The sequence below is a fragment of the Phoxinus phoxinus genome (genome assembly GCF_949152265.1).
Source record: "Phoxinus phoxinus genome assembly, chromosome: 2".
Taxonomy (NCBI): Eukaryota; Metazoa; Chordata; class Actinopteri; order Cypriniformes; family Leuciscidae; genus Phoxinus; species Phoxinus phoxinus.
Window position 1 is genome coordinate 759,772 of NC_136877.1, and position 11,923 is coordinate 771,694.

The 11,923-nt window shown below is 46.6% G+C and overlaps 2 protein-coding genes across 2 annotated transcripts in view; one reads left to right on the forward strand and one right to left on the reverse strand.

Annotated features, from left to right (window-relative positions):
• The window catches only part of chchd7 (coiled-coil-helix-coiled-coil-helix domain containing 7), a 12,490-nt gene extending 12,223 nt beyond the window's left edge, over window positions 1-267 (reverse strand). Inside the window, exon 1 of the transcript XR_013796685.1 lies at window positions 1-267. This exon is cut by the window's left edge and continues 843 nt beyond it. The gene's annotated coding sequence lies outside the window, so the exon portion shown is untranslated.
• Window positions 1-10,541, forward strand: part of plag1 (pleiomorphic adenoma gene 1) — a 10,954-nt gene extending 413 nt beyond the window's left edge. Inside the window, exons 2-3 of the mRNA XM_079604973.1 lie at window positions 3,293-3,598; window positions 9,250-10,541. Coding sequence (XP_079461099.1) covers window positions 3,375-3,598; window positions 9,250-10,186 — 1,161 coding nt within the window. The 5' untranslated portion in view covers window positions 3,293-3,374 and the 3' untranslated portion in view covers window positions 10,187-10,541. The remainder of the gene's footprint in view (window positions 1-3,292; window positions 3,599-9,249) is intronic.
• Window positions 10,542-11,923: the final 1,382 nt, after the last annotated feature.

An 11,923-nucleotide genomic window follows, 5' to 3' on the forward strand; every position in this document is an offset into this window, starting at 1 on the left:
TTTGTTTTCTCTGGGAATAATACCGACGGGATAGCGTGGCGAACTCACACGCGTGTTTAAACGCTAAAAAGTGCGCGCCGCGCGAAAGTTCTGACAGGATTTGCGATACGAGCACCTTTCCGTGTTTAATACACACGCTGTTTAATTTCGACACAGTTTACAGAGTTCGCGGTGTGTGAGTCGCGGTCAGTGTGTTTATTGACTATATTAGGGGTGTCATTGAGTCACTATAGCGAGAGAAGCTGCTTGTCAATATCGCAAACAACCAAAATGGTGGGAGAAGTGAAGGACTAACTAATTATGAGATGCTCTGCGCTCATCTGGAGATTCTGCTCTGGGAGAAAGCCCTCTGTGATTGGTGGATCATAAACATTAACGCGCATAGTAATGATAATGAGTTTTAATTTATCACGGAGAGGTCAGTCATATATAATATCAGAGTTATTAGTTGTTATACTGGACGCGTTTCTGCAGAATCTCAGCGCAGATTTACTGTATAGCTCACAATCAATAGTTTCAGATGCTCGTGCATGTGATGATGATGATGGCGCTCGTGCGCGAAATACACGAACTGTTGAAATCTATTTTTAATGTGCAGTCGTTTCAATGTTTATTTGATGTGTGTGTGAGTATTTATATACAGTATATGGTGGATTGTATGATTCCCATCTCGTATCTGCGGTAGTTAGGGACCTCCACCCCCTCCTGACGCGCGTGTGTACGGCGTCGAGCCGAAGGGTCACCGGGTTTACCGGGTTTACCGCGCAGTTGTTACGGAGGTTCTTCTTCTGTTGCTGCGAGTGGAAGAAAGTTCGCGGTTCTGCAGAACACGTCAGAGGTTTCCCGCGCAGAACTGGTGTCGGAAAGAGAGTTAGCATCATAACAGACTCATATTCTCACATTTAGACCTCATAATGGTGTTTTAATTTTGGTATGTTGTCTAAAAGGTGGAATGATTGGTGGACTGATTGGTGGACTGCGTAATGAAATCACTGTAAAAATAAAGAAATACGTCGGTAGAAATAGAGCACAGCGGTCTGTACGAGTGTGAGGCTATTCTACAGGTGTCTGTCTCACCTGTGTTTTTAATATTTTATTGTGTCTGGATAATAATTACAGTGGGCTACATGTTCCTTTCACATGTGGTGCATATGACGTTCAAGATTAGTTCATCAAAGTAAATGTTTTTTAGTTTTTTTTTTGCTTAATTTTCGCTGAGAAATAATTGTTTTATTTGTTATAATTTAAAACTGATATGCATCAAAATGTCTAACTAAATGATGAAACTCTGCAGGCTTTAGTAATATTGCCCAAAGAGAGCTAATAAGCAATACAAATATATATTTTTATTTTTTATTTTTATACTACAGACCAGAAATGTGTTTAACAATATAAGAATATTTTGGGGGAAAGTATTTTAATTTTGTTCTGTAATAGTTTATACCTAAATACATCGTAATTTAAACTAAATTCATTTTATAACTGTATCATATATCTCTTTTAATTTCTTTTATAAATGGTTTAATTTCGTGATTACTTTAATTCCTTTCGGTAAAGCACTTTGAATTGCCATAGTGTGTGAAATGTGCTTTCTAAATAAACTTGCCTTTCCTTAAATATATTAGCCGTTTAATTAAGCATTACCAAAATTAAAATACTAAAATTTTAAAGCCATTTAGGTAATGTTACGTATTTTCATGAATCATGGAAATGAAAGAGCTGATTAGATGTTGGAAGGCGTACGAGAATAAATTATTGGTTTAAACTTTTTATTTATTACTATTTTATTAAAAAAAAATTATTAAGAATGTTTAAATATTTACAGAGTTGTTATATATAGTGAATAATCCAGCATGGGTCAGTTATAAAGGAAAAGTGTGAGAGAAAACATTTATTCTGGCTGGTGTTTAGCTAAACATTAAAACTTTAAATTAGCATTTGCCCTTTGACTTTTCATTCAGCTGGAATAGTAAAGACGTGCATGGAATGAGGGGTTTGTATAGCATTAAAAACATGTCAAACTATTGAGTTAAATTTATAAAGTGATTTTATACATTCATAAAGTGAATGCAATCGATGTCTGAATGTCCTAAAAACTGAACGTTTTTCTCGTACATACGGCAACGTTGTCAAAACTGTCTCCGTTCACACGGATCCATGAAAATGATCAAAAACGCTGTATTATAACCCAGTAGGGGGCGACGTCACAGTGTAAATAAACACTACGCGCCTATAGACTAAACACGTAATAGAACACAACGTCACCGTCTTCACAAATTAGCGTTTTTGTAGTTTATACGGATACGATAACGTATAGTTTTCAAAAGCTTGCGTTTTCAGACCCCAAAACGCCGATGTCGTGTTTAACGGCCGGAAACATGTAAAAAGTTTTTACTTGGAAGCGGTGTCGTGTAAACGTCCCCTTAGGGGTTTTTCATGCGCATACATGTTACGTGTGCATTATAGTGTTTCTTTACAAAGTGAAATCGCCATCTACTGGCCTGGAGGACGAATAAAAGCGTTTTTAAAAGTTCTCGTGGATCTGTGTGAACGGGGATCGTTTTGACAATGTTGCCTGTACGCGAAAAAGGAAAAACGTAAAAAAAAAAAACTTTTACGTTTTAGTACATCGTTGTCATGTAAACGTGTCCTAAAATAATGACATTAAAAATTTGGATAAAAAATAGCATTTGCCTGATCTGAGATTTTCCTACATATAATGCAGAAAGAAGCGTCGCCTTTTACACGTCACATATCCTGCATCGTTTTGAGTTCTATGCTAGGTGTGTATTTATTGCATGTTTTGTTTATTTTTAAATAATGCAGCGTATCACTGTCGTCACAGAATTTACACTTTACAAGTAAATCATCTTACAGCACTGTTATTATTCGGTGATTGTGCCAATTAATGCTAGCAACATGTTAAAAACAGGCTACTAGCAATGTGCTAATTAATGCTAGCAACATGTTAAAAACAGGCTACTGTGCTAATCCATGCTAGAAACTTGTTAGCAAAGTGCTATTTCATGCTAAAAACATACTAGCAATGTGATAATCAATCGTGGAAAAACATGTTAGCAACTTGCTAGAACATGTTAACAACGTTTTATTGACTGAATAAAATCTTCAAACTTAAAGCTTTTAAAAGTCATGTCATCAAACTTTACTCATTAGTTTTAGCTAATGTTAAACAGTAAGTTATTGTTATTTTGTGTTTTTGGCTTCAGAAAAAGCTGTAAAATCTCTAAAGTGTCTTTTGTAATGTTTGTTTTTGTTGCTGTCTCTTTCTCAGGGCCTTGCGTCTCTGCTGTGTTGACGATTTGGGCTTTTACGCGCTCTTTGTCCAACGCATGGCTTGCTGTCGCTAGGTTGCCATGGCAACAGTATCTCCCACCGACGCGGCAGAACACTGTCGAGTGAGGAAGAGGAGAGTGGAGGGGAAAGCGAGGAAGAACTTCTCCTGTCAGCTGTGCGAGAAGGCCTTCAACAGCTTGGAGAAGCTGAAGGTACACTCGTACTCCCACACGGGGGAAAGGCCGTATCGCTGCACACACACAGACTGCACCAAGGCCTTCGTCTCCAAGTATAAACTCCTACGGTAGGTGCTTGTGTTCTAACAAACAATGTAATGCGCATTATAGGTCTGATGCGAACCCACTCTCTCTCTCTCTACATGGGCGAGTAGATACCCTTTCTTTTGTCACTTTATTTAATTTCCCTTAAAACTCACCAAAATTACATATTTAAAAAAATGTCTTGGAAAAAAATTCCTCGTGCCTTAAAATATCTTGAATGTAACTCGACACCCTTGCCTCATTTAGTATGAGCGGTTCTATGAATATGCAAATGAGCAGCAGCTCAGAGATCCACTGGTTGACGATCACACGATTACAAAATACCTTGTAATCTGATTGGTTACAAGGTATTTTGTGACGTCAGAAACACCAGCGATTTCAAACCGTGTTTTTGAACTTACACATGCATAAAGCATATTAAAAACACCACATAGACACATAAACAACATTAAAAGCTGGATTTACACCACAGGGGGACTTTATTCCTTATTATTATTCCTTTCACCTGTTCTCCATTTAATTAGCTCTTAGTGAATTTAAGTCCTGTCTTTTTGCAAGCGACCTTCATGCTGTTCCCCTGTTGAGCCTGGAGCAGAAACACTACTCCCTGGACACCAAACGCACTCCCCCGGCCACTCGTTCTGCGTGTTCAGGGCACGCCTCCCAGGGAGTGGTCCTCGTGACAACTTTGCCGCATTCGTGGCGCCAGCCCCAGAGCCCAGTCAGTCTTCACCTGTGCCCACCACAGACACGGAGCCCAGTCAGTCTTCACCTGTGCCCACCACAGACACGGAGCCCAGTCAGTCTTCACCTGTGCCCACCACAGACACGGAGCCCAGTCAGTCTTCACCTGTGCCCACCACAGACACGGAGCCCAGTCAGTCTTCACCTGTGCCCACCACAGACACGGAGCCCAGTCAGTCTTCACCTGTGCCCACCACAGACACGGAGCCCAGTCAGTCTTCACCTGTGCCCACCACAGACACGGAGCCCAGTCAGTCTTCACCTGTGCCCACCACAGACACGGAGCCCAGTCAGTCTTCACCTGTGCCCACCACAGACACGGAGCCGGAGCCTGCCTCGGACAATGAGCCAAAAGACCAACCTGAGCCGCACCCCGTCCTGGAGCCTGAGCCCAACGACGTGACCAGGTTCGTGAGCCGGCAACAGCGACCTGTCCCCGAGGGAGTTCTTGTGGTATTCGTGGGCATGGAATGGAGCCCCGCCTACTGGTGCTGAGCTGCCACTGGCCTCTGACTGTGAAGAGAGTTGCTAGAGAGTATTCCCCTTCACCGCTGGTTCTGCCTAGCCCTGTGTCTACTGTTTCCTTCCTGTTTCTACACTGGTCCCGCCCAGGGGTGTATTTCCCTAAAGCATCGTTAGATAACTATGGTTGCAAGTTCCGTCGTTATCAGCATAGTTCAACGAGTCGGTCTTTCCTGAAAACCTTGCAAACAGCATCGCAAAGTTGTGTGTTTGGAACGACAGATCTCGACCTGTGGTTAGAAGCAGAGTTTCTTGTTTGCATGACTTGTGGACTCAATAAATCCTTATCTTGAGCAAAATAAGCAAGCTGACATTCAGTACAATCTGTATATTTAATTTAGAATACATACAAATGTCAATTACGTCTTTTAGTTTATCAAGAGATTTAAAGCGTCATTTTGAAGACTACTACTACGTAAGAACAAGCCTAGATTGAATTTGTAAATAAAGCAAAATAAAAAGTCCTCAGATGCCATGTTCAAAACATCTAGCATTAATTCCATCTCACACAGATTTATTAAAAGTAGTTATTACTCCACTAATTGAATGACAACATTAACCAACACGGTTGAATGACGAATTTGCAACAATATGGTTTCGGGAAACAGTCTTGACTGGCTACTTGATTTCTTCAACAGTGTATCGTACTATGGTAGTGAAGCAGCCTCCCAGCCTCCCTCTCCCACCTCCTCTACCAAAGCCAGTCAGTTCCCCAACCCTGTCATCGCTGTTTTCTGTCAGTCCCTCGGCTCATGCTCAGTGGATCCGCCTCGAACCTTTCAGTCCCTAGCTCCATCTTGGTGTGAGGATCCCCTCTCTCTGCCTCCAGCCACCAAGCCCCGGACTCCACCTCGGCCCTCCGACCCTTTAGTTCCACCTTGGCTCCTTGCTCTCTCGTCTCCACCGTGGCCCCTCATCCCACTGGCTCTGCCTGGCTCACTCATCACTCCATCTCTGCCTTGGTCAGGCGTCACCCTATTTCCACCAAGGGATTCCTGGCCTCCGCCCTCCATCCCTTCAGACCTTCGGCTTCACCTTCCCTCCGGCTCTGCAATTGTCCCCGGTTGCTCCGACTCCACCGCGGTCTTCCGGTTCTTCGCCTCCGACTCTGTCCCATGAGCCATCAGCTCCACCTTGGCCCTCCAGACCTGCGCTGTCACCCTGGCTCTGTATCTCCTCGGCTTTGTTTAGATCTCCACCACCGCCGGCTCTGTTACAGAAGATCGCACTCCTGGTCCCTCCTCCTAGGGCTCGACCAGGGCTCCTCCCTCCTGCAACCCTGCCTTGGATCATCTTGCTGGCTGTGGCCTGGGTCCCTGCCTGGCTACTCCTGTTCCTGGCTTCTCCTGCTCCTGGCTCCTTCTGCTCCTGGCTCCTCCTGCTCCTGGCTCCTCCTGCTCCTGGCTCCTCCTGCTCCTGGATCCTCCTGCTCCTGGCTCCTCCTGCTCCTGGCTACTCCTGCTTCTGGCTCCTTGTGCCCCTGGCTCCTTGTGCCCCTGGCTCCTCCTGCTCCTGGCTCCTCCTGCTCCTGGCTACTTCTGCTCCTGGATCCTCCTGCTCCTTGCTACTCCTGGCTACTCATGCTCCCTGGCTCCTCCGGCTCCTGGCTTCTCCTGCTCTTGGCTACCCGATGCTCCTGGCTACTCCTGCTCCTGGTTCTTCCTGCTTTTGGCTCCTTCTGCTCCTGGCTACTTCTGCCCCTGGCTCCTCCTGCTCTTGGCCACTCCTGCTCCTGGCTCCTCCTGCTCCTGCCCCCTCCTGCACCTGGCTACTCCTGCTCCTGGTTCCTCCTGCTTGTGCTCCTGGCTCATGCTGCTCCTGGCTACCCCTGCTCCTGCTGGTCCTGGCTCCTCCTGCTCCTGGGTACCCATGTTCCTGACTGCTCCTGGCTCCTCCTGCTTATGGCTCCTCCTGCTCCTGGTTACTTCTGTTCCTGGATCGTCCTGCTCCTGGCTCTTCCTGCTCCTGGCCACTCCTGCTCCTGGCTCCTCCTGCTCCTTGCCCCTCCTGCTCCTGGCTCCTCCTTATCTTGGCTCCTCCTGCTCCTGGTTCCACCTGCTCCTGGCTACTCCTGATCCGGGCTCCTGCTACTCCTGGCCACTCCTGCTCCTGGCTCCCCGGCTTCTGGCTCCTCCTGCTTCTGGCTCCTCCTGCTCCTGGATACTCCTGCTCCTGGCTCCTCCTGCTCCTGGATCCTCCTGCTCCTGGCTCCCCCTACTACCTGGCTCCTCCTGCTTCTGGCCACTCCTGCTCCTGGCTCCTCCTGATCTTGGCTCCTCGTGCTCCTGGCCCCTCCTGATCCTGGCTACTCCTGCTCCTGATTCCTCCTGCTCCTGGCTCCTCCTGCTCCTAGCTACTTCTGCTCCTGGCTCCTCCTGATCTTGGCTCCTCGTGCTCCTGGCCCCTCCTGCTCCTGGCTACTCCTGCTCCTGGTTCCTCCTGCTCCTGGCTCCTGGTACTCCTGGCTCCTCCGGCTCCTGGCTACTAATGTTCCTGACTACTCCTGCCCTTGGCTTCCCCTGCTTCTGGCTTCTCCTGCTCCTGGATACTCCTGCTCCTGGCTCCTCATGTTCCTGGCTCCTTCTGCTCCTTGCTCCTTCTGCTCCTGACTACTCCTGCTCCTGGCTCCTCCTGCTCCTGGTTACTTCTGCTCCTGGATCCTCCTGCTCCTGGCTCCCCCTACTACCTGGCTCCTCCTGCTCCTGGCCACTCCTGCTCCTAGCTCCTCCTGCTCTTGGCTCCTCCTGCTCCCGGCTCCTCCTGCTCCAGGCCCCCCTGCTCCTGGCCCCTCTAGCTCCTGGCCCCTCCTGCTTCTGGCTCCTCCTGCTCCTGGCTACTCATGTTCCTGGCTACTCCTGCTCCTGGCTCCTCCTGCTCCTGGTTCCTCTTGCTTCTGGCTCCTCCTGCTCCTGGCTCCTCATGTTCAGACTACTCCTGCTCCTGGGTACTCATATTCATGACTACTCCTGCTCCTGGCTCCTCCTGCTCCTGGTTCCTCTTACTTCTGGCTCCTCCTGCTCCTGGCTCCTCATGTTCCGACTAATGCTGCTCCTGGCTACTCCTGTTCCTGGTTACACCTGCTCCTGGTTCCCTTATGTTCCTGGCTCCTCCTTCTCCTGGCTACTCCTGGCTCCTCCTGCTTTTGGCTATTCCTGCTCCTGGCTCCTCCTGCTCCTAGTTCCTCCTGCTCCTGACTCCTCCTGCTCCTGGTTACTCCTGATCTTGGCTACTCCTGCACCTGGCTCCCCCCTGGTTCCTCCTACCCTCCACTCCCCCATGTACTGTTTTGCCTGTCTATGTTTGGCTACACCCCTCTCCAGCTCCACATCCCCTTCCCTCACTCCTCAAATAGACTCTTTACGGCACGAGTGAGGGGGAGCCACTGTAACATGTATGCTCCATTTTTATTTAGTTTTCATTGTGTGTTAGTTATGTCTATGTACCCTGTCATTTGATACCCTTTGTTCTGGTACCCTTTGTTCTGTGTCGATAATATGAAGGTGTTGTTGAGTCTGTTTCACAATGTAAAACTAGTATGTTTGCATAGAGTTCTTCTTAAAATCTTAACACATTTTCCAAGACCAGATATACTCAATTTCATTAGGAGCTTTCGCACCGGAGGAACCTTTTCATAGTTCCAAGAACTATTGGCGGGATTTTGCCATGTTCGCAACGCAGGAACTAGGAACAATTTTAGATCTAGGAACTCCTTTTGGAGGAACTAATTTACTCCTACTTCAGAGCCGGTCTAAACCAGCACTATAGGAACTATCCGTGACGTAAGTGTACGCTGATACACTGACCAGCACCTGCCATTTATAAAAAAAAGCTGTGTAAAAACAGATTATAGCCTATATATTTTACTCAACAAACTAACTCTATGAACATGGAAAACCATGGCCTCTTAACCTTTATGCTGAGGAGAAAATCCAACGCAACTTTGAGGGGACCAAGAGAAACATGATTATGTGTTTCTGCTCAGCAACACTGGACATCAACGACATGGCAAACGCTAATTATTTTTCATTGTGTCTACTATATATGTATGACAGTTCTATCTAATAACGTATTAGACAGGACTGTTAGACAGATCGTAAACTAATGGACACGGAGAATGCTAGCACTGAGCTCAGGCTCTGGCGTTCTCAGCGCCGTCAAAATAAAGGTCCGCTGGGCCGTCAAAATAAAAGTCACAACAAGAACCGCGGCTTACGTCACTTCAGAGTTCCTACTGGCGGTGCGAATGCAACCAGGAAAATGTTCTCGGGGAACTATCCTGGTGGCTAATTCCTAGAACTAAGTTCCTAGAACTACCCGGTGTGAAAGCCCCTATTATATGACATTTGGTCATCAAAAGGGATTGCTCCTGGTATGGTCAGTGTACGCTAATGCATATTTGTGTCCATAGGCACATGGCCACACACTCGCCAGAAAAGACCCACAAGTGCAGCTACTGCGAGAAGATGTTCCACCGTAAAGATCACCTGAAGAACCACCTCCACACACACGACCCCAACAAGGAGGCTTTCAGCTGCACGGAATGCGGCAAGAGCTACAACACCAAACTTGGCTTTCGTAGGCACCAAGCCCTTCACGCTGCTCACCGTGGAGACCTCACGTGCCAGGTGTGTCTGCAGTCGTACCCGAGCACTCCCCTGCTGCTGGAACACCTGCGCGGGCATGCTGGGAAAAGCGCCACCGCGACTAAAGAGAAGCGACATCAGTGCGAACACTGCGAACGGCGCTTTTACACCCGTAAGGACGTGCGACGCCACCTGGTGGTGCATACGGGACGTAAGGATTTTCTGTGCCAGTATTGCGCTCAGCGATTCGGCCGTAAGGACCATCTTACCCGCCATGTTAAGAAAAGCCACGCTCATGAGCTGCTTAGGGTGAAGGCGGAGCCTGTTGATTTAATGGAGTCTCAATCCTCACCAGCATCCGGGCCACTCACGCTAAGATATCCACTAGGTCATGCTTCTTACTCGCCAACTCCGCCGCTAAGGGCGGAGCTCGAAAGCTATCTCCTCGAGCTACAGGCTGAAGATACACCCAAGCTGAGCGCTTCCGCCACGGTGACTGGAGAGACGACGTCGTCCCTGGACTTTCTGTCTCCACTGTTTAATTTTCTGCCTTACAGCCAGGGGGCGGGGCCTACTTTGGGAGTGGCTTACAACCAAGAGGAGGGGCTTCTGGCCACGCCCATCCAAGACACACCGGAGCCTCTTAGCCTTCTTCACACAATCTCACACTCGCAAAGCAATGCACTTGCTCCCAGTTACACACACCCACCATCTCTGAATACAACCACCACCCTGCCTCGCTTCCACCAAGCCTTCCAGTAGCCCAAATACATTCACAAACAAACAAAGTGCACTTTTTATCATCAACTTAGCTCTTAATCAAGTTCCAACAAGCACAGTCCAACAAATCACCGCATTTTAAAGGAAAGTAGGGATGCTGCGATATGAACATTTTGGCCTATAACCGATAACTCTTTATATTTGAAAGCCGATAACCGATATATTGGCCGATAAAACTAAATCCAAATTTTTGTATCATTTTTGAGAGCCTGATTACAAAAACATAAGTCTCACAATTAAAAGCCACGTCCCAAACACACAATTATAATGTTCTCATAATAATTGTATGTAGCCGATATGACAGACTTGTGTTTTAAAGTGATTCCAATCATATTTCAAGCAATTCAAAACCATCATGTTGAAAAGTGAATTGTCTCAGCTGATGGAAATAATTCCATTATTTATCGGCTTTAATATATCGGTCATAATAGACTTATTAGGCCGATAACGATAGCATCAAAAATGAACATATATCGGCCGATACCGATATGGTGGCCGACATATCGTGGAAGGAAAGTCTTGAGGACAGTATCACGCGTTTGCTCATTCAAGAGATCACAGATGCATTACTCGTTTCATGTTCTAGAGGTGTTTACTGTACCTGAATATTTAGAAGCAGAGCTCAGTTTGCAGTGACGTGCAGCTCTCAAAATGCAGAGAGACAGTGCGTAGTTTTAATGTCCTCTCGTTATTAACACTAGCGGTGTTGAAGTTCCATCAAAGCTAAACGATCATTGATCTAATGTTGTTTCCATCTCTTTGTTTGTTGTATGGCTCATGAACTGTTGGTACTGAACTACCAGCGTTTTAGTGACCATGTCACAACTATTTACAGCCAAAGGCAACCAAAACCTTCATAGCTATAGAGAGGAAGGCTCATCTCGTTATGTTTTTTGTTTTTTGATGGCTGTTTGCCTTCATGCTGCTGCTCGTTGTAAGGGCCTCAAAGGACACCAGCGCAGGAATGCTTCACAATTCACACCAACAAAGGGAAAGAAGGACGAAGAAACACACACACACACACACACTCTCTCTCTTACTTTATTCAACCTCATCCACCCGAATGCTGGCTGTTGCACTGATCAAGGCTAACGATGAACCAGTTTTTGCTGTCTCGGCTTATAAAACTCCAAAATACAATCTGTGACATCACCTTGACTCCTCTGAACATAAGCTGAAGATTTAGTCTCTAAATCAAATGAAGGTTTTTCGCATTGGCAGCGATTTTGCAAAGTCATTCGTTTTCAGTGAGACTTGGCGATTCGAGGCGACACAAGGGACTCGACTTTATGCAAATGGCCAGTGACGCAATGTGCCGGCTACTAACGGGAGTCCGCACAGATGTGGTGTGATCGGTCACATGATCTGTCCCAGAATGCAGCAGTTGAGTAGGAATGCCTCAGTATGAGTTGGGTTGAGACTCACTGCTCTAGAGACCAGTGTTGGGGGTAAAGCTTTACAAGTAACTTGAGTTACGTAATCAGATTACTTTTTTAAAGTAACGAGTAAAGAAGCGCATTACTTTTAAATTTAAAACTCTCTGGGCCCTATCATACACCCGGCGCCAGGCGCGACGCAAGAGTTTTTTTGCTAGTTTCAGCCCAACGCATTTATCATTTTCACGTCCTGCGTAGCAAATGCATTTGCGCTTTTTGTCAGTGGCGCAATATTTTGTTTGTTATTTAAAGAGCGCGTTAGTAATATGAGTCTATAGACCGT